Source organism: Myripristis murdjan, chromosome 12, assembly GCF_902150065.1.
Source record: "Myripristis murdjan chromosome 12, fMyrMur1.1, whole genome shotgun sequence".
Taxonomy (NCBI): domain Eukaryota; kingdom Metazoa; phylum Chordata; class Actinopteri; order Holocentriformes; family Holocentridae; genus Myripristis; species Myripristis murdjan.
The window spans coordinates 901,865-923,871 of NC_043991.1; the positions used below are offsets into that span (position 1 = coordinate 901,865).

General features: G+C 42.7%; 4 protein-coding genes and 1 long non-coding RNA gene across 5 annotated transcripts in view; 1 reads left to right on the forward strand and 4 right to left on the reverse strand.

Annotated features, from left to right (window-relative positions):
* Positions 1-7,168, forward strand: part of atp8b1 (ATPase phospholipid transporting 8B1) — a 39,938-nt gene extending 32,770 nt beyond the window's left edge. Inside the window, exons 24-30 of the mRNA XM_030065048.1 lie at positions 298-454; positions 1,120-1,343; positions 2,096-2,179; positions 2,649-2,894; positions 3,769-3,907; positions 4,684-4,814; positions 5,565-7,168. Of these exons, the coding sequence (XP_029920908.1) occupies positions 298-454; positions 1,120-1,343; positions 2,096-2,179; positions 2,649-2,894; positions 3,769-3,907; positions 4,684-4,814; positions 5,565-5,792 (1,209 nt within the window). The 3' untranslated portion in view covers positions 5,793-7,168. The remainder of the gene's footprint in view (positions 1-297; positions 455-1,119; positions 1,344-2,095; positions 2,180-2,648; positions 2,895-3,768; positions 3,908-4,683; positions 4,815-5,564) is intronic.
* LOC115369166 (zinc finger and SCAN domain-containing protein 2-like) lies at positions 5,831-13,992 on the reverse strand. The gene is made up of 5 exons (XM_030065736.1): positions 13,889-13,992; positions 13,656-13,806; positions 11,753-12,362; positions 11,297-11,500; positions 5,831-6,027 (listed from the first exon to the last, which is right to left on the reverse strand). Exons 1-5 carry the CDS (start codon positions 13,990-13,992, stop codon positions 5,831-5,833), a joined length of 1,266 nt encoding a protein of 421 aa, XP_029921596.1.
* Positions 13,993-16,151: 2,159 nt separating this feature from the next.
* On the reverse strand, positions 16,152-17,695 carry LOC115368757 (gastrula zinc finger protein XlCGF8.2DB-like). The gene has a single exon (XM_030065082.1). The coding sequence runs from the start codon at positions 17,580-17,582 to the stop codon at positions 16,737-16,739; it is 846 nt and encodes a 281-aa protein (XP_029920942.1). The 5' UTR covers positions 17,583-17,695; the 3' UTR covers positions 16,152-16,736.
* A 121-nt stretch (positions 17,696-17,816) lies between these two features.
* On the reverse strand, positions 17,817-20,584 carry LOC115368772 (uncharacterized). Its single transcript, XR_003929074.1, has 3 exons — positions 20,407-20,584; positions 19,658-19,944; positions 17,817-17,875 (listed from the first exon to the last, which is right to left on the reverse strand). It is a non-coding gene; the product is annotated as an uncharacterized LOC115368772 (long non-coding RNA).
* Positions 20,585-20,971: 387 nt separating this feature from the next.
* The window catches only part of LOC115369167 (zinc finger protein 569), a 64,975-nt gene continuing 63,939 nt past the window's right edge, over positions 20,972-22,007 (reverse strand). Inside the window, exon 8 of the mRNA XM_030065737.1 lies at positions 20,972-21,792. Coding sequence (XP_029921597.1) covers positions 21,259-21,792 — 534 coding nt within the window. The 3' untranslated portion in view covers positions 20,972-21,258. The remainder of the gene's footprint in view (positions 21,793-22,007) is intronic.

Genomic DNA, 22,007 nt, shown 5'->3' on the forward strand with positions numbered 1-22,007 from the left:
CTGTATTATTATAATTATATTGCTATTAAAATAATTAGTCAATAAACAGTTATTACAGTTATTAAGGGCAGCTGTAAACAGTGACAGAGAAATGATGAATATAAACACTACTGATGAGAATTTTTAATGCTTTGAAATATGAATGAAATTTGTCTTTTCAAAATGTTGAAATAAATTTGCTGCCTTGGCCCGTGAAGATGCTTTTTCTGTCAGCAGCAGCTCCGAGCCGCACGCCGTCATGTGTTCAGTGCATTTAACAGCTGGTTAAATCTAGATGTATTATTTTTCCCTGTGCAGATTGATTTTGTGGACATGGCGTGCGAGTGCGAGGCGGTCATCTGCTGCCGCGTCACCCCCAAGCAGAAAGCCAACGTGGTCAGCCTGGTGAAGAAGTACAAGAAGGCCGTGACGCTGTCCATCGGGGACGGAGCCAACGACGTCAACATGATCAAGAGTAAGGAGGCGGCGGCACCACGGCGCCTGCTGGACGCCCACATGCACCCGCCGCATTTCTGTTTTTAAATTTTAACAGACCCTTTTTTCTTAGATAATTACATCTACACTTACGACGGGTTTTTATTTTTTATAGCTGTCAGGCCACTCATGGTCCTTTTTAAATGGACGCCTTGTGGTTCTTCAAACACAGGAAAGCTAACCTGCTGATTGAAGAAATGCTCAAATGTCTTGTTTTTGTTTTAAAGTTTTTTGTCAAAGTTCTGGTCTTTTTTGGTTGTTGTTGTTGCTGCTGATTTATTAATCACTTTTTCCCTCTGTTTCTGGATGAAATCTATTGAATTTGCTCAGGTTTCAAAAAGTTAACCCTTCTACCTATCGTTAGGGTTTTTTTTTCCTTCAGTGCTGTGGTGCTTTTTTTTTTTCATCCACATTTAAGAATCAGAAATCAGAATCAGAAATTCTTTATTGATCCCTGAGGGCAAATTGGGTCAGTTGCAGCTGCTCAAATTCTCAAGAGAAAAATACATCTAAGCATGAAGTGAAATAACAAGAAAAAGCAAAGGAGTATTTAAGGTGTGTGCACCATGTAAAAATATGTGCATTAATCCTACAATAATATGTATTACTGCACTTCATCGTGTCTGTGTGCTCTCGTCCTCCCAGCTGCAGACATCGGCGTGGGCATCAGCGGGCAGGAGGGGATGCAGGCCGTCATGTCCAGCGACTACGCCTTCGCCCAGTTCCGGTACCTGCAGCGCCTCCTGCTGGTGCACGGACGCTGGTCCTACATCCGAATGTGCAAGTTCCTGCGGTACTTCTTCTACAAAAACTTCGCCTTCACGCTCGTCCACTTCTGGTACTCCTTCTTCAGCGGATACTCCTCACAGGTCAGGCCAGGCGGCGATGGTGAAGCTGTTCTTTTGTTGTTTTTTTTTTTGTTTTTTTCAGCATTACGGTTCTCTGAAAGTGGTACATGGTTCTCACAGTCGGCCCAAGTTGTAAATACATTCCACACTTACCAGCTGAGTTGAATGAATTCTAATTTTCATGGTTGAAATACAAAGATTGATATTTTCAACCTGTTATAGTGGCATATTTTGCCAATTATAACAACAGATCACCAAAGAGGGTGATCCAGGCTAAATATCAGGAAATGTGAAGGGTGTGGAAGGAAATATTAAAAACCCCATATTGTTTTGGCTAAATCATTATGAAAGCCGACATTTTTTGACCACAAGGTCCTCATCAGGGTTTTTGGACGGGGTTTGAGACCACATGGTGGTGAAATATTCTCATAATTTTCTCTCGTCCTGGTACCCAATTCCTGAGGAAATTAAACAGCTCTTTTCTTGGTATTTTCCTGTTTTGAATTGGAAAGCAGAACCAGCATGAAAGTCCCATGCAATAACCTTCCGCCAGGAAATAATAATCCTAACAATACAGGAAAAAATGGTCACTGGGACTTATTGTTTTTTATACAGTGATAATCAGGTTTGTTGGTGTTGGTCGTCCTTATCTGGTTTCATAAACCAAATACATGTGTCAGTAACTTATGTTCACAGTAATGTATTGAACCAATGCTGGAATTTATCGATCCAGATGCTGAGGTGTTGAAGCCGGTGTGTTTTTCTGGTTCCAGGTTGCCTATGAAGACTGGTTCATCACGATCTACAACGTCCTTTACAGCAGTCTGCCGGTTCTACTAGTCGGACTCCTGGACCAGGTGAAAACAAAAGAGTTTTAGATTTTTTCCATCCACATAAGTTAAATATCAAGTTCAGTAGAATATCAATAAGACATAAATTATACTTCGACATGTCGACATATCTGTTGACGCTCTGGTCAAAGTGTTTCCTAAATTTTAACACACATGGAGGAGTCTGCTGCATTAGGACCAAATCCACTGGAGTCGTGGGCAAGATCCACCCACAGGGTTAAGATCAGGGTTCTGGTCGGGTGAGGATCATGTCCAGCCTGTATCACAGGGTTGGTGGTGTGTCTTGCCCAGAACTCTGGTGGGATCCATAATTGAAGGCCTAGAAACTTCTACATCAGTTATTTGACTATTGACAGAAATGCTGCTGAAATAAAATGAATGGTTTATTTATATTCTACTGAACAGTTTTTGATATTTAACATCTATATCAACTGTTATTCTGAATATCTGAATATCTCCCCTTTTTTCACTGCAGGACGTTAATGACAAGCTCAGCCTCAAATTCCCCAAGTTGTATTTACCTGGCCAGCAGGGGTTGCTCTTCAACTACAAGAACTTCTTCATCAGCCTCTTCCACGGCATCTTCACCTCGCTCATCATCTTCTTCATCCCGTACGGAGCGTTTCTGCAGACCATGGGTCAGGACGGGGAGGCGCCTTCAGACTACCAGTCATTCGCCGTCGTCACCGCCTCGTCGCTGGTTATCACCGTCAACCTGCAGGTCGGCCGCTCGCCTCAGTCCCAGAATGTTAACTCTGCTTCTCTGACTGCAGGTCGCCTCGTCAGCTCCGACTTCACCAAAAGCAACTAAAGCTCATAATAAGAAGTGAAACAAAAGGCATATGATTCAAGGCGACGTTCAGGGGCTTTTGCAAAAATAATTTTCTTCATATTGTTTAACACCTAAGAGTTTTCATCAAATGACTGCTCACCAAAGGCAAGAGGAGGGACATTTTGCCACAAAACACTGTGACTTTTAGAGCAGGGATTTTCAAATTTCATGTCCAATCCAGCATCACAGATCTGACCTTTAGTTATTTCATTTTAGTAGTTATGAATATAGTTTTCTTGTATTTTTTTTCAAATTTTCTGGTCATTTATAACTTTATTTTCCACTCTTTTGAGGCAAAAAAAATTATTCTTTCATTATTTATTTTCTTAATTTGTATTTCATTTATATGCTTATTGCCTTAGTTTATTTATATTTAAGGACAGTCAATCCAGGCCAGGTCTCAAAAAATGAATGGAAGTGAGTGGAACTGGGACCCTGAAACCTGCGACTAATGGCCGTGTTAGTTTCTTTCTAATCTGTTAATCACCTTTTCCCTGCATTTTCTGAAGTCAGTGAATTGCCTCAGCTTTCAAAAGGTTATGTGTCGGAGTGATGACATGAACATTATGTGTTAATCTCAACACTTTGAATTTATTTGACAAGTGTTGATTTATTTATTGATTGTCACTTCAGGTTGGGGGTCTGGGCTCGAGGCAGCCGACACTGATCACTGATAATGATATGGAATGATAAATGTGGAATGACCCCCCACCCCTTCCTGATGTTTGTCCATGGCCTTCACTTCCTGTTTCCTGTTTGTCAGATCTCCCTGGACACTTCCTACTGGACGTTTGTCAACTGCTTTGCGGTGCTGGGCAGCATCGCCATCTACTTCGGCATCATGTTCGACATCCACAGCGCCGGGATCCACGTCATCTTCCCCTCCATCTTCACCTTCACCGGTCAGTCGGCTGACAAAACTCTGAGGAAAAAAACTCTGGATTACCAAGATTAAATTTGCAAATTTATGAGAAAAAAATCTGATGTTTTCTGTGATTCAAGTGGTAAATTTACAGGGGGGAAAAATGCACACATTACTGAGAAATAAACTCAAAAATTCTGAGATTATAAAGTTAGTTCCTTGACCCAAAAAAAAAACAGTCAAAGAAAAATAATTTTATGATTTTTTTCTCAGAAATTGGTGAATTTTTTAAACCCTCCAGTCATTTTAATTATTACCCAATATGCTGTTATACAACAGTTAAAAAGTTTTCATTTTTGTTAAAAATGAAATGTCTTTTACATTTTTATTTTAAAAAAGCAGCTGAATGGAGGTGATTTGGGGACATCTGATTCTTCAGCCTTTTTTAAATTTCTACATTTCATATTTCTTTATTTATTGTTTCAATATTTAATATGATTAATGCACATATTTATACATCATGCACATGATGCATTTTTTTTTTTTTTTTTACAAATTTATCAAGCATATATTTTTATATTTCTTATTTCTTCTATTGATTATAATTTAATTCCTCTATTGAGAATCTGAACAATCTTTATTGAGACACACACACACACACACACACACACACACACACACACACACACGTGGCGCTCAGGTCGTGTGTCTGAGATGCTGCTCTAATTAACGGTGTGTTGTGTGGATGCTGTGTGTGTGTGTGTGTGTGTGTGTGTGTGTGTGTGTGTGTGTGTGTGTGTGTGTGTGTGTGTGCAGGCGCAGCGTCCAACGCCCTGCGGCAGCCGTACCTGTGGCTCACCATCATCCTCACCGTGGGAATCAGCCTCCTGCCCGTCATCTGCATCCAGTTCCTCCATAAAACCATCTGGCCCTCGGTCGGCGACAAGGTGAGCTCACCTGCCAGCCGCCAACTGAGGACGCTTAAATTACACCGACATCTGATTTCATCCACTGTCAAACTTTCATACACATCTCTTTGTGTGTGTATGTGTGCGCGTGTGCGTGTGTGTGTGTGTGTGTGTGTGTGTGTGTGTGCTGCCTGTCTGTGTCACTGCTTTCATCGACGGCCACTGCAGGGAGAAAAACTTTGGAGCTGGGGGAGGGAAATATTCTAAGAAAAAAAACAATTAAGTCATTAATTTATGAGAAACAAAACTTGAAAATTATGACATTATAAAGTCACAAATTTACAAGAAAAAAACTGAATCGGCCCGAGTCACAGCAACGTCTCTTCAGAGTCCAGATGCTGAGGAGGAGGTTGGGGTTCTGGACTCAGACCAGCAGGATTTCCTTCAGACTGGATCCAACAGGAGGAGAGCAGCTGGTTTTCCTCTCGCAAATTTGTGACTTTAAAATCTCAGAGTTTTTTTTTTTTTTTTTTTTTCCAGAATTTTAGAATTTCTGAGTTTTTCTCTCAGAATATTACTCCTCCTTCTCTGGCTCCATATTTTTTTCCCGCTACATACTGTACGTCCCTAATACGCCGTCTTATCTCTTTACCTGGTTCACATTTCATAAGTTCCATACAGACAGCGCTCATGGAGTTTGATCAAAAGCAGGGAAAACTTTATCATGAAAAGAAAATCTGCTTTGTGTTTCTCTGATGCATCAACCCCCCGTTTCCCATCATCCCCCAGGTCCAGCGGCACAGGAAGAAGTATGAAATGGAGGAAGAGGAGAAGAAGAAGCCGCCGGCGTTCCAGCGTGGCCAGCGCTCCCGCCGCTCGGCCTACGCCTTCTCTCATTCCCGCGGCTACGCCGACCTCATCTCGTCCGGGCGGAGCATCCGGCGGCGGCCGGCGGCCCGTGGCGGCCCTCAGGACAGCATCAGGGAGGTTCCCCACAGAGAGGCCGAGAACATCTGAGCGGCCAGACGCAACGACGGAGCAAAACTGCAGGCGGATCATTTACTACATGCCGGGGTGAAAGCACCCGGAGCGCCCGGCGAGCGCGTCACCGGGGCGTTTCCCCTGCGAAGGCAAATGAAACGGCATCGCAGAGCAAAAGGAAACTGAAACTCTCCATTGGAACCAGTAGAAATGTCCCGTTTTTTATTCAGTGGGTGGAGCTCACTCTGATTGGTCAGAGGTGGAGCTTTTCCTGCAAGTGCCAGAAGAGGTTAAAAAAAATAGAGAAAGAAAAAATAAGCGCTCCTGAAATAGTCAAACTAGTTGAAATGACTTAACAAGGAGCGCTTGGTTTATCATGAATTGCCTGTGATTTAACCCCTCACCCCCCACCCCCCTTCCTGCCCCCTCACCACTTTTTTTTTTTTTTTTTTTTTTTTGAAGCGTTCCTGAACTAGTCTGTCAGTTTTGCTCCGGTCTGTAGCCCAAATAACCTCCACACAGACTCTCTAACTTTTAATAAATGAAAAAAAAAAAAAACAACAACCAAAAAACAGAAAAGCTCACTGAAGAGGCACCGTGCCGTTACCGGGGTTCGATGTCATGCAGGTGACGGTGTGACAGACGACGTCATTTAACTCAGGATTTTTAAAATATTACCTTTTTAGTCAAATATTAACTATTAATACTCCATGTTAAGCAGCCAGTTTTTCTCTCAGATGTTGAAGTGGGGCGGCTTCGGTGGAGCTCAGCCAGAACGTTTGAATGTGATGTGACGCTGCCACGTTCAGGATTTGAACCTGTTGTTGCATAATCAGGGAAAAAAGTGCCTTTCATTCGTCTGTTCGCTGTACTAACATCCAGGCAGCGTGTCTGCTGGCTTTGTTGATTTATTTGTCGGTCGGTACCATCACCGTCCCGCCCAAACTGGGTCAACAACAACAACAACAACAACAACAGGCTGGCCCTGACCGTGTCGTGGTGTCCATCACGATATTGAACTGAATTTCCCCTGCAGGGAATCAGTAACTGCTTATTTTATCTTAACATGAATTATGGTGAAATGTTACTATGCAAGGGGAGATGGATGTTATAAAGTGTGTTTTTATTGAATATACTGTGAATAGTAACCTTTTAAATTGTCTGCCATGTTTATCTGCAGATGGGTGTTGGAAATTATCAGTTTGAGGGATTTCACCTTTTATTTCAGCCTTAAGCAACTTTTTTTGTTGTTGTATGTCTCTTTGATGCTGGATCTTATACCTCACCTTTGGACTCACATTCTGAAGGGAACCCACCAAAAACATGTCTGTTATTGTTTTGTTTTGTTTTGTTTTGTCCCAGTTTTACCAAAGCAGTTTAATCACACACTTCTGAGTTAAAAAAAAAAAAAAGTAGCATTTGACGTCTTTGCATTGATGTATTTATACAAAATGGGTTTTTTTTTTTCTCTCCATGTGTCGCTGTTTTTTTAAGGATTAAAGGACCACACCAATGATTTTTGAATGTTTGCCCCTTTTTAGTATAATTTTCCTCATTTTGAATGGAAACAGACAATTGGGCAAATCATGCAGGGAAACATATCAAATGTGAGTTTGTGGCTGAAGCAGCCGCCTTATAATGTTCTGCTTCTGCAGCGAACAAAGTCCTCACCATTCAGAAACCACACAGCTGATAATTGGCTGTGGAAAGCAAAACGTTTCCCCGCTTAAGGACTAGTTTCCCTGGCGGAGGAGGAGGAGGAGTGAGCGTTTCAGTTTGAAAAAGTCCTGAAAAGCCAACAGTGCTGCTGCTTTTAGGAAAACTCATGTGGAGGACTTTATTCCGCTGATGGAAAACTGGAGTGAAGAAAGTGTGAAGGCTCTGAGATGTGACAGTTTGCTTTGGGAAATGATTGGCAGGAATGTCATGATGTTAATATGTTTTGTTGATATTATACCAAACATGTAAAAATCAGCGGGATGGTCCTTTTTTAAGATTCCTCTGTTTACACCTCTTCCAAAGAAGCCTTGTCCATCTCCACTCGCGTGTCTCGTCTTTTCTACGTCCGTTCAGCAGCACTCAGCCAAATGACTCCTGACAGATGACTGTTACTGTGTGCAGGTCAGCGCCTTCTTACTGTCGATTGATTGATTCAAGCCAGTTGTCAGGACTGCTGCTGACAGATTGTCCCAGCAGCAGTCCACCCTGTTATTGGATGGTATTTTATTATGTGGTTGTTAATAAAAGCCATGGGCAAGTTTATCAATGTGATATCAGACCTTCAGTTTCATTGAGTCTCAGCTAAAATCTCAGCTCTTTGGGGAAGAAACTCTCACCTGATGGATTTGTAATCCAAACAAAACAAAACAAAAAATCTGCCTCCGTGCCCTCTCTGCTCTGTCCTCTGGACCAGAACCACAGCTTCATGGCTCTTCATGTCGTCTCCTGAATTGATCTTTGCTTGTTGGTGAATAAAAATCTCATCCATACATCACTTTGGATAAAAGCATCAGCCAAATGTTAAATCATAAATTACACTATGAATCTCATTTTAAAACATTCCCAGTACAGTTTTGCTGCTCCTACTGTGAATCATGACATTAATTCATCTGCCCGTCAATATTTAATTCTGAGGCGACGCATCATTAATTTATAAAGCAGAACTGTGTCCCACAATAAAACATGTTAAAGTGCATCACAGTATGACTCCACCCAAGAATAACAAATGCTGAGTTGCTGCCCAGAACAACACCACATGACATGTAACATAAAATGAATCCGACATGGGAACGTGAACCAGCAACAAGAAATTCAATTTTCAATTAAATTTGATGAACTTTATTAGCACCACGTCCAGTTCAGTGGATTTTTGACAAACCTTTGGTATAATAACAATAACATTAATAATGGTGATGGTGTTCAGTAAGATGAAAAGAAACCAGTTGGATAATGCTTATATTTTATGTAGTCACAGATGATGAGAAATAAGTGTTAAACCACGGTAAGTTTCCCCATGTGGACAAAAAAATATCGATCTAATAAATATTTACAAAAACACTGACAAAACATTAGAGGAAGAAAAGTGCTGTATTATAATATATAATGGTGTGTTCAGACAAAATGAAGTGAACTTTTGTGTCGTGGAGTCCTGTGACTTTTAAAATGAGTGTCCTTGACACTCATTTTAAAAATTTCAACTCGTGAATAGGCAAATTCATGTCTATTCGTTTCTTTGAATTGACTTTGTATGTACAGTGGTCCCTCGTTAATCGCAGGAGTTACGTTCTAAAAATAACCCGCAATAGGCGAAATCCGTGAAGTAGTCAGCTTTATTTTTTTACAATTATTATAGATGTTTTAAGGCTGCAAAACGCCTCACTACACACTTTAGGCAAGCTGAACGCATTCTGTACTGCACAGGAGACACAGCACGGAGGAGATTGATTGACAATGGTCTACAGTCCTTTAGCCCAGTGGTTCTCAAACTTTTTTCAGTGAAGTACCCCCCATGAATTATTTTTGCAGCCAAAGTACCCCCAAGTTCAGCGGTGAATGGGGAGGGGGGGGGGGGGGGGTGATTTCCCGAAGCTGAATAAATACCAGACATAGTAAAACAAAACTGCTCTACTAGCTCAATCATGTTGTAACTAGAATATCTGCTGGAATTTTTTTTTTTTTTTCTGGACCGATAGTTATATTTCTGCCGACTTCTCAGTCATTTTAAATCTAACAGTTGCTGTGACAGCAGCTGATCTTTATCTACAAGCAGCTTATATTAACAGTTATATTTAAATATGGGCTACTGTTTTCCAGTGTCGGCAAACATCTATCTTTTTATAAACTCACCGGCAGATGTTTTATTTCAGCTGGGGGTGTGTCACTCCAATTTAACGTCAGCGCCGATTAATGTGGCTAAGAAGCAAAAGTAACGACAGTAAGCAGTCACATTAAGGCTGAACAGAGTTATAGAATCACCTTTTCAGGCTGTTATCAATTTACCTCTGAAATAAAGACCACAGTTTTCACAGATGTGTTGATTTATTAAATGTTCATTTCAATATACAGACACAAACAAATTGACAAATTAATCAAATATTTGGCCCAGGAAACTCATAAAGACTGAACAAATTAATAACGATTAATAGGCTAATTAATAACTGATAACAAACAAGAACAAAGTTACAGCCGCACATCTCCGTGGAAAATCTTACAGGTCCTGTCCGTGGTGCTGAACCTGCCTCAGCAGGTACTGTCCGTGGTGCTGAATCCGCCTCAGCAGGTCCTGTCCGTGGTGCTGAATCTGCTGAAGCAGGTACTGTCCGTGGTGCTGAATCTGCCTCAGCAGGTCCTGTCCGTGGTGCTGAATCCACCTCAGCAGGTCCTGTCCATGGTGCTGACTCTGCCTCAGCAGGTCCTGTCCATGGTGCTGACTCTGCCTCAGCAGGTCCTGTCCATGGTGCTGAATCTGCTGAAGCAGGTACTGTCCGTGGTGCTGACTCCACTGAGGCATTTAATTCTCTTTATTATAGAAATTAAAGCTCCATAAAATTCACGGAGGATCTTGTTCAGCTCTTCTTTCCTTACAGCTGAGAAATCAGCTGTTTGTCCGGTGTTTTTCAGGTAGTCTTGTAGACATTTGAAGGCCCAAGAGGCTGACCGGGCCGTACCGGCTTCATTTCCTGACCTCTCCAGCTGATCCAGCTCTTCACTCGTCACTCTCGCGTATCTCTCCTTTTTCTCTTCTGTCTCGTCTTCCTCGTTCAGCCATTCATCCAAACTTAGGTCACAAAATAAATCAAAATTGACAACAAAACGGTCCATTATGCTGGCGAACAAAGTTGACAGCGGCTTTTGATGCAGGTTTCAGTGAAACGTTTCATGTTGCCATAGAAACCACACAGACTCGGGCGGAGTAATATTTTCAGTGATTGATTCAGTGTTTTTTTTTATTTGCGCACAGCTTGCCATGCTGTCATGCTCACTTGAGCACATTCTAAACGAACGATTGATCAATCAGATTGCTCGGTTGGATCTACATGTTGTATCATTTTAAAAAATCTCAAGTACCCCTGGAGTTCCTCCAAGTACCCCCAGGGGTACGCGTACCCCCATTTGAGAAACACTGTCTTAGCCAATCAGGACGCAGAACACAATGCGCTGTAAAAAAAAAAAAAAAAAAAAAAAAAATCATGCAAAATTGCACTAAAAAAAATCTGCGAAACTGCGAGGCAGCCAAAGGTAAACCGCGTTATAGCGAGAGACAACTGTAACTACACTGCATTTGGTCTGAACACACGGTAAGTCAAAAGTTATTCATTATTATTATTATTATTAGTAATAGTAGTAGTATCATCATCATTTTATTGGTAGTGGTGTTTAACATGTCGTTTTTTCCTCCCTGTCGCTCAGCTTGTGGCTTATAAAAACGTACTGGGCAGCAGTGTTGACTGCATTACCACAACGTGTGTGTGTGTGTGTGTGTGTGTGTGTGTGTGTGTGTGTGAACAGTGTTCACCTTCATCTGCTGCTCTCACACACACTCTCATGGCTTCTAGCATCTGCACGCCTGGTGAAACTTCTCCCACACACACTGCAACTGAACGTCTTCTCTCCTGTGTGGGCTCTCATGTGTGCTCTTAAATTACTATTAATGCTAAAAGCCTTACCACAGAAGGAGCAGCTGTACGGTTTATCCCCTGTGTGGATTCTCATGTGTTTATTGAGATCCTGTTTCTGCGTAAAACCTTTCCCACAGACCGAGCAGCTGAATGGTTTCTCTCCTGTGTGGATCTGCATGTGTATGTTGTAGATATGTTTACGAGCAAAATTCTTACCACAGATGGAGCAGCTGAATGGTTTCTCTCCTGTGTGAATTCTCATGTGTGTGTTCAGGTAGTCTTTTCGTGTAAAACCATTACCACAGACTGAGCAACGAAATGGTTTCTCACCTGTGTGAATTCTCATGTGCGTGTTTAGGTAATCTTTCCGTGTAAAACCTTTACCACAGACTGAGCAGTTAAATGCTTTCTCACCTGTGTGGATTCTCATGTGTGTTTTAAGGTGTTGTTTCTGTGTAAAACCTGTACCGCACACTGAGCAGCTGAATGGTTTCTCTCCTGTGTGCATAATCATGTGTCTGTTTAAGGTTCCTTTCCCTTTAAAGTTTTTACCACAAAGAGAGCAACTCCACAGTTTCTCTCCTGTGTTCTTGTTCACAGAGCAGGAAGATGGTTTCTCTGCATCATCAGATCCATCATCACTGAAAAGGAGTTCACTCTGTGGGTTTGAACCTAACTGAGGCTCTCTGCTCTCCTCCCAGTCATCACTGTCATCAGTCTCAGCTTCAGAAGAGTGTGAAGAGAGGAGCTGGCCCTCACTAGTTGCTTGGAAATCAGCAGCTGGATCTGAGTTCCTGGCTGGTTCCTCTCCATCAGCTTCTGTTTTCATCTGTTCAGTGGAGCTGCTGGCTGGAGGCTCTGCCTCTCTGTTCTCCTCAGTTTGGCTCTGATGAAGCTGTGAGCACTGAGCTTCCTCTTCATCATCTTCACTCTTCACAGTGACAGCAGTGAAGGGGAACTTGGTGAGATCTTGAAGCTGCTCTGCCTCCTGATTGGTCCACAGCTCCTCCTGCTCCTCTTTAATGTGTGGGGGCTCTGGCTCCTCCTGGTCCAGACTGGAGCTGCACTCCTGCTGCTCAGGGGGAACCTCTTCTTTACACACCAGCAGCTGCTGAGGCATCACTGAAACACACACACACACACACACACACACACACACACACACACACACACTGGTGGTCATGTTGTTATGAAGCAGCAGTTACAGTGTGGAATTGTGAATGTGCACATGAGTACAGACCGGGTGGAAAGCCAACTGACACAAGCATGTGAACCCTTGAGAATCTGATAGCAAACTAAATCAATAATTTGTTTTTCACCTCAGCAGGTCCAGGCTCATGCGTGTGGGAGCTGGCTGGACAGAATATGTACAGGTCAGGAAAGGGAAAATGGAAATGTCCCTTGTTTCTCTGAAATGCTCTCAGTGCTGAGGGAAAATCAAATCTTACTTTAAAGTGCACCTGTAAAGTGGAACTGCAGTTGTGGCATAAGTGTGTCCTATTTGTATCACCAGTGTAGTAATGATGCTTGACACTGATTTGGAGTCTGTTCACCCAAAAATATTCCATAAAAATATTCATGAAATAAAAGAAGCTCTAAAATCCAGTAAATAGACATGTGTCCTACTTTTTTCCAGTACACTAATAATATCTGGTATTGATTTGGAGGCACTGGGTCACATGACACGGCAGGCTTGGCAGCTTGTACAAGACAAGTCGATTTTTTTTCTAGGGCAAGTGGAAGAGAAATGCAGCCTCCCTGCCTCACCACACAGGCATAAATAAAATGAAACCTCAACAGTTTGAAAACTGTCCCACATGGAAGCAGCTGATAAAAAAAAAATCCACAAAAATAATAATCTAAAATACAAGAAGTCAAATCTATTAAAAAATTATGTGCCTTATTTGTCTTGTGTAGTAACACAGTTATAGTTTGGAGACCCTGTGTCACGTGACATGGAGGCTAAATAAAAAACTGCAATTACTTTCGGTTCAACTATTTATGTAAATTTAGCAGCCAAAATAGACTTGCCACATGGGATCAATTTAGTTAAAACAATTTCAAAATATTTTCCACTAATATGGGCAAGTCTGCAGAAGGTCTAGAGAGCATCAGAGGTTTGGTGTCTGTGGGTCCGGGATCTGCTGCTGGAACATCCGGGGAACATGGCGGCCTGCTGCCCCGTGAGATATGACGTCATGTCGCATCTAGTGTGTTTTATTTCTATGTTGACAGTGATCAGTTTCTATGTTTCCTGAAGCGCAACATGCGCGGCAGTGACCTGACCTGCTGGCTCAGTGTGCTCTGCAGCTCCGGAAACAGCAGCCAGCGGCCCCTGCTGCTCCTGCGGCTCCTGCTGCTCCTGCGGCTCCTGCTGCTCCTCAGACTCCGCTCCGGTTCCGCCAAACAGCCCGGACATCTCTCCATCACATCTTCATCACAGCATCACATCCTCATCACATGCTCACTGGCCGCAGTCAGCCGCTGGTTCCTATTCAGAAGTAAAATCAGAGCGTCAGGCCTGTGGCTGTGGGAGTGAGCGGCCCGGGGCTGGGAGGAGAGGAGAGGCCGCCGCCGCTGCTCCTCTGAGCGGCACCGAGCTGCTCCTCCGCCGCCATGGCTGCAAGGGGACCGGACTTCAGCTGCGCTTCTAAAGCAGTAATTACGGTAGCGTATGGATGCTGCGCAGAGCGAAAATGTGTGTCTCTCTCTATCTCTCTCTCTCTTTCCCTCCCTCCCTCCCTCCATCTCTTTCTCCCGCCCACCCCCTAAGCTGAGGTTACATCGCCAAAGCAAAGAGCGAAATCAAAACACAACTGAACATTAAACAGAGGAACTGCTGTTAGAATTACACACACAGATACAGATACGTGGGGGAAAAAAACTACACTGGTAAAATGTAGCTACACTTGCCATTTAAAAAAAAAAAAAAAAACTGGATGTAAATTAGGGCCGAAACCACCATTTCAGCATTGGGGAGGGGGGACAGATATGCCGGGAACATTGAACATTTTTGGAGTGCCTGAACATTGGTGGGGACTTGTACCTCTACATGTATATGGGCGTTACGGCCTTGATGTAAATACAAAAAAGTGGGGACTATTCAAACACTGCAACCTTTTTTAAATGAACGGAATGAAAGATATTTGTTGTGCATGTACAGTAAGAATGTCTGTGTTCAGACAACAATGCAAATGGCCTCTCTTTCTCTCTCTCCCTCCCTCTGCCTCCGTGTCTGTCTCTCTGTCACCTTTCTCCAGATGTCAGATGGCACAGATACACTTCGTCTTGTCTTCTGTGCAGGCAATAAGTCATAAGTAAAGTCAAGTCAAGTCAATTTTATTTATGTAGCCCAATATCACAAATTACAAATTTGTCCCATGGGCTGCAGGAATACAACATCCTCTGTCCTTAGAGCCTCACATCGGATGAGGAACAACTCCCTAAAAAACCCTTTAACAGGAAAAACGAGGAAGAAACCTCAGGGGAGCAGCAGAGGAGGGATCCCTCCCCAGGACGGACAGACGTGCAGTGGATGTTGTAAGCACAGAGCAGAACACAGATTGCATAATGCTAACACAGAAACAGGATAACAACATTATAATGTAGCTGTAATGGCAGCGTAAGTTGTTTCAGGAATGAGACGAGGAGGATGCTGGGTGGTGCCAGATGCACTGGAGCCGCCTGGGACCTGAGCCAGGCAACCACCAACACCATGGACACCTAAAACAGCAAAAGATGGATAAATAAATAAATAAATAAATAAATGAATGAATGAATAATACGTGGCACACTGGCGACACTGATGTTTTGGCTTCTTGCTTGGTGTTTTCAGTTCGGCAGCAGAAGCAGCAGAAATAATCCCAAATGTTACCGAAAACGGCCACTAGATGGCACTATGACTCCATGTGAGGCAGCATGGTGTGCGAGAGATTCTGAATTTCTCTCCAAGTTCAGTTAAACGAAATGATTTTGAAACCTTGCCAGGGTGAACAATAGTTATACACGTCAAATTATGTATTTTTATACACTTTAGTGGGCATTTCTAGGTATTTAGACACTCATTTAGAACATGGAGGGGAGAGACAGAGAGGTGCTGTGAGTTGGGATGAAGGCAGGTTCTTAATCCGTTAATTTGCGACCCAAAGAAAGAGATACATGGAAAAGGAAACAGGATTTAGGAGGATTAAACGCTACAAAATCTTAATAACTCAGAAAGCTTAGGGATTATAAATACTAAGTGATGCACATTTACAAAGAATTCCAGCTGGTTTGACATATGGAACGTCCTCATGGCATAAATACTGTAGGACAGAGCTGACAGAGTAAAACAATAATAATAATAATGATAATAATTAATAAGTAAATGGGATTAAGTAGGGCTGGACGACATGGCCAAAGATGTTCCCATGACAAAAATGCATTATTTCAGCAGATATCATAATTTCAATAAAATCTCTTTTAGCCACCAAAACAACACAGCACAGAGCCGCATGATCTGCTTTAAATTTTAAATTAAATACTATTAAATTGATTTAGAATTTATTGTCAATTAATTACTTAATTCATTGTAATTTTATTTTTTTAAACATCTATATTGAGGGAAAATACATTGTGATAATTATTGTTGTTTGATTGCCCTAAGAGTAAGCATGCAAGACAACAAACCAGACTGATATCGTCTCATAGAAATGCACCTCACTGTAATGGACTCGCCACGTCATCATGGTGGAAGGGTTTGTGTGACCTTGTGACCCAAAACAGCAGCAACAAGAGCTTCAGCTTTCAGTTCAATTTAATGAGCACCAAGTACAAGTCAGTATATCTGACAGAATGAAGGAGTCCAATAAGACAAAAAGAAACAAGATGAATGATGGTTATATTTTTTGTAGTAACAGATTATGAAAAATTGTGGTTCAGTCACAAGTTTGTCCATGTGAACAATGAAGTCTATCAAATATTACTGAAAAGATCAGCAAAAGTAAATTACAAGTGCAAAATAGAAAATACAGTAAAATATATTAATTCAGAGAAACAGTGGTGTATGCTCTCATACAAGTAAAAAGTTAATTTAACTATAATTATAGGAGCTCAGCCTTTTTTCCACTGTTAAAACAGCAGCAGTGACTTGGACACGCCTTGAATTCATTTGCTCTTCAGACTACGAACTTGGATCATTAACATAAAGCCCTAAAAGCTTAACCACAAAATGAGCAGACATATGGTTTCTGTTCTGCGTGGGTCACCGTGTGTTGGGGTAATTTCTCACTGTTGAAGCTTTGCCAAAGACTGAGCGGCTACCTGGTTTCTCTCGTGTGCATTCACATGTGTTTTAAGGTTTACCACAGACTGAGCAGCTCAACTATTTCTCTCCTGTATGGATTTTCATGTGTGTATTGAAGTGATGTTTATTTGCAAAACTTTTACCACAAACTGTGCAGCTGAATGGTTTCTCTCCTGTATGGACTTTCATGTGTGTGAGGAAATTTTGTTTCTGTGTAAAACCTTTACCACAAACTGAGCAGCTGAAGGGTTTCTCTCCAGTGTGGACTCTCATGTGTGTGAGGAAGTTTTGTTTCTGAGTAAAACCTTTACCACAAACTGAGCAGCTAAACGGTTTCTCGCCTGTGTGAATTCGCATGTGTGGATTAAGATGCTGTTTCTGGGAGAAACCTTTACCACAGACTGAACAGCTGAAAGGTTTCTCTCCTGTGTGGACTCGCATGTGGGTAATAAAGTGTTGTTTTTGTGCATAACTTTTACCACAAACTGAACAGTGAAATGGTTTCTCCCCAGTATGAGTTCTCATGTGTGTGATAAAGGTTTGTTTCTGTGTAAAACCTTTACCGCACACTGAGCAGCTAAACGGTTTCTCTCCTGTGTGAATTCTCATGTGTGTGTTAAAGGTTCCTTTGTGTTTAAAGCTTTTACCACAAAGAGAGCAACTCCACAGTTTCTCTCCTGTGTTCTTGCTCACAGAGCAGGAAGATGGTTTCTCTGCATCATCAGATCCATCATCACTGAAAAGGAGTTCACTCTGTGGGTTTGAACCTGACTGAGGCTCTCTGCTCTCCTCCCAGTCATCACTGTCATCAGTCTCAGCTTCAGAAGAGTGTGAAGAGAGGAGCTGGCCCTCACTAGTTGCTTGGAAATCAGCAGCTGGATCTGAGTTCCTGGCTGGTTCCTCTCCATCAGCTTCTGTTTTCATCTGTTCAGTGGAGCTGCTGGCTGGAGGCTCTGCCTCTCTGTTCTCCTCAGTTTGGCTCTGATGAAGCTGTGAGCACTGAGCTTCCTCTTCATCATCTTCACTCTTCACAGTGACAGCAGTGAAGGGGAACTTGGTGAGATCTTGAAGCTGCTCTGCCTCCTGATTGGTCCACAGCTCCTCCTGTTCCTCTTTAATGTGTGGGGGCTCTGGCTCCTCCTGGTCCAGACTGGAGCTGCACTCCTGCTGCTCAGGGGGAACCTCTTCTTTACACACCAGCAGCTGCTGAGGCATCACTGAAACACACACACAGACACACACACACACACACACACACACACACACAAAGGACATACATTAAGGAAAACCATGGTTGGAGGTTTACCTGATCCGGTCACCATTACTTCATAATGTTACTGAAATCCAAAGAAAATGCTTATTAGGTCCTTTTAGTCTGTCTAGTGAAATACAAGAAAAATGTAATTGATTAATTTCATGAAAAGTTTGAAAATTTTGATTTTATTTTTTGGCCATGTTGCCCAGCCCTAACAACAATAATAATAACAGTAATGAAAATAAAATAGTGGAGCTAACTATTCCACCTGTCCCCCCATCCTAAGATGCCTAATGGTGCCTACAGACTGAGCCTTCAGCAATCTTAGAAGTTTATCGTCAGCCGCACTGTGTGACATCAATCTAATAAACTTGACGTCAAGTTTGATGTATGTCGACTGTGGGATGATCATATGGCTGAATCTTAGTGGGTATGAGGCAAATCAATATACAAGGAAACGTCATCAGCGTATGTGATCTTGAGTTTGTTGGGGCCCTAAGCAAAAATTCCTAGGGGGCCCTTCCGACCAGTGTCCATCACCATCATGTTATAATTACCGTGACACCAACGAAAAATGTATGAAATCAATACTTTTTTTTTATTCCCAATGTCCACATACCATACCTAATATATTAGAATTAAATAACATGAAAAACCTTGTCATTTTGGAAATATAAAGTATGTGAAATTATAAAGATAAGATATTCCTTTATTAGTCCCACAGAGGTGTAATTTCAAGCATTACAGCAGCAAAGTGGATAGCAAAATATGAAGCATAATTTACATTTTAAACAGTATAAACAGATAATAAATAGCTAAAAGCAATCTAAACACTATAAACAAGGAATATAGAAAAAATGTAAAGAATAATGATAAAAAAATAAATAAATAAATAAATAAATAAATAACTCACTGTTAAATTGTAAATAATCCACATCATCAGCACTTTTTCTGCACTGGTTCAGATTCTGCCTTGAGCTATCACTGCAAATCGCCCATTGTTGTTTAACGGGGAGAGGGGTGCGGTCACTGCAGTTAATACATTTTTGAGACATTTCGGTAAAAACAGGCCTCGGGCCCCGAGTCTCAGGGGCCCCCTGTTGGCTCGGGGCCCCAAGCAGTCGCCTGCCCTGCCTGTTCACAAGCTGCAGGTCTGCGCACCGCTGTAGTTGTAAACTATGAAGCTCAGCAAGAATGGAACTGTGCAACAGTGATATTAATGCATTAATGTTAATTATTAATATTAAGTGATAGTAATGTGTTTGGACAAAAATCCAAAAATTGTTTCCTTATCAGTTCCTCCATGCAGTTTGGCCTGTTGTAAAATGGTGTGTGTGTGCAGACTGGGGCCTAAACAGTCTTGGAGCTGCATCAGTTGCTTTGACTGGAAAGCTGAGACTCTTGTGGATTCAATGAGCCACATTTGATTCCTGTGTGATGATGTTGGCCCCCATAGCAGCCATTTCACTGCAGGCAGAGACTTTTGTCACACTGGACCGAGCTGGAGAAAATGACCTCTAGTGACCTCTAGGAGAATCACAGCCTCATCAGACTTTACGGACACAAACTAGAGGAGGATTTAAAAAAACTAAATAAAAAATAGCAATAAATCGGAATATCAAACCACAATACTATATGCTGAATCAGCACCCCAGTATTGTTATAGTACTGAATCGAGAGATAAACACATCATCCTAGCCCTCGCATTAGTAATGTGGTGGGGAAAACAGTGAATTTAACCAACCTGCTGGGTCAATCTGCTCTTCAGCTTCTAAAACAGCGTCCAGCAGCTTCTCATGCCGTTTGTTCTCCTCTGCTGATGGTGACGTTTCCTCCTCAGACTCTGCTCTGCCTCTTCCAAACAGCCCAGACATCTCTTCATCACAGCTTCATCACATCTTCATCACAGCTTCACCACATCTTCATCACAGCTTCATCACAGCTTCATCACAGCTTCATCAGCTGCACTCACTCACTGGTTGTCCATGGATCTCTGTGATGAGGGCTTGGCAGCTCGGACTGGAGCTGGAGCTGGTTGGGAGGATGAGACCAGTGCGCTGCATCAGCAACAACACAAGGATGTTCTCTCCAGTTATGCTAACTGATAACAGCTGGTACCATTAAGGAAAGCATTAAGCAGTGATGTTGTTAACAGCAGCTGACATCAGAGCTCCTGACTCCTCAGGAGCGCAGCTGGAGGCTGAAGCTGCTAGTGAGCCAGCAGCCGCCGCACACAGCAGCCTCAGAGCGCTGCCGGCAGAGGCTGTTCAACAGGAAGCAGCAGGCCGTCACAGTGAATCCTCACATGTCCAGAGAGACGCTCAGAGTCCACATGTGAGCTCCGGACAGCCGCTGCTTCCCCATCAGGCCTGCTGCTCCCACTGTTAGCATGCGGCTAGCGCTCTGGATGCTAACGGCTGGTTCCACACGGAGCAGATTCACAGCGCCGAGATTCAGTCAGAGCGCACAAACACATCACACAGCTGCACTTACATGCTCCTGGACGCGCACACGCACGGACGGCTGCACTTATGGCTGCAAACTTATTTCCACAACACACAGCAGATGGACTTCTCTTCCTCTCTCAGACACTTTCCACCGCAAACTACAACTCAACATGGCGGCCGCTGTTTCCGGGCAGACCAACAACAAGGCCGCTGATTGGCTCATCCCGGCCAACCAATCGCCAATCGCTTCTCCTCCAAGTAGCTTCTTTAGTTTTGACTGACTGGCAGGGAATCCCAGGTGTTCCAGGTGTTCCAGGTGTCTCTCCTCTGTGGGCTCGTTGTCTGTTTAGTGGATACCTGGGATTCCCTGCCAGTGGGTTGGAACTGAAGAGGCTTCTTGGAGAAGCGAAACGTCTTCAAGAATCTACTATCAAGTCCAGTTGACCTCGATTTCAACCATGACCTGGATGATTGAGAACCTCCGTCACAATTATTTGAATTTCTAAGTGTAACAGTGAAAATTGAGCTTTCTTCAAAAACAGCATAATCATACTAACTGGATGTAGAAAATGCAGTCACTCACAAAGTCAAAACAGAGCATCATGGAGTCCTCAGAAGAGGTAATTTATTACGTCAGAAATGTTTTTTCCCCACTTCTGGAAAAGTTCATCGTCAGTACAACACAGTTTTAGACAGTTGCTGTAGACCTTATTCACAGCAGCCGTGCTGACATGAAAAAGCAGCGTAAACGCAGGAGTTACTGATGACATGAATTAAGGTTCAGGCCCTGGTCTTGTGCATGTTGGCTCACTGGAATGGCTCTGTTACACCGACATGGAACAAAACCTTAATTAATGCCATGACATATGGACAAATGAACACCAGCAGCTCTGCAGCCTCACCTGCTGCTGCGCTCACACACAACCTTATGTTTTCTAACGTGTGCACTCGTGCTGAAACTTCTCCCACACACACTGCAACTGAACGCTTTCTCTCCTGTGTGGACTCTCATGTGTGCTTTTAAATTACGTTTATCACTAAAAGCTTTACTACAGAATGAGCAGACATACGGTTTGTCCCCTGTGTGGGCTCTCATGTGTGTGTTGAAGCAACTTTTCCGTGTAAACCCTTTACCACAGACTGAGCAGCTAAATGGTTTCTCTTCTGCATGGATTACCATGTGTGTGTTGACATTTTGTTTAAGCGCAAAACTTTTCCCACAGATGGAGCAGCTGAATGGTTTCTCCCCTGTGTGAATTCTCATGTGGGTTTTCTGGTGCTCTTTCTGGGTAAAACCATTACCGCATACTGAGCAACGAAAAGGTTTCTTCTCTGCATGGATCACCATGTGTGAATTGAAGCGATGTTTATGTGCAAAACTTTTCCCACAGACTGAGCAGATAAAAGGTTTCTCTCCTGTGTGGACTCTCATGTGGGTGCTGACATTATGTTTATGTGTAAAACCTTTACCGCACACTGAGCAGTGAAATGGTTTCTCTTCATTGTGCATCTTCATGTGTCTTTTTAAGGTTTCTTTTTGTTTAAAGTTTTTACCACAAACAGAGCAACTCCATGGTTTTTCTCCTGTGTTCTTGCTCACAGAGCAGGAAGATGGTTTCTCTCCATCATCAGATCCATCATCACTGA

Excerpts from the sequence above, each read along its gene's own strand:
- LOC115369166 (XM_030065736.1), bottom strand. The coding sequence starts at position 13,992 with ATGGCGGCGGAGGAGCAGCTCGGTGCCGCTCAGAGGAGCAGCGGCGGC. Across the intron at positions 12,363-13,655 it reads ACACTGAGCCAGCAGGTCAG|GAGGCAGAGCAGCTTCAAGA; the intron begins GTCACTGCCGCG and ends TGGACCAATCAG. Across the intron at positions 11,501-11,752 it reads CTGCTCAGTCTGTGGTAAAG|GTTTTACGCAGAAACAGGAT; the intron begins GTTTTACACGGA and ends TCTGTGGGAAAG.
- LOC115368757 (XM_030065082.1), bottom strand. The coding sequence starts at position 17,582 with ATGAAAACAGAAGCTGATGGAGAGGAACCAGCCAGGAACTCAGATCCA.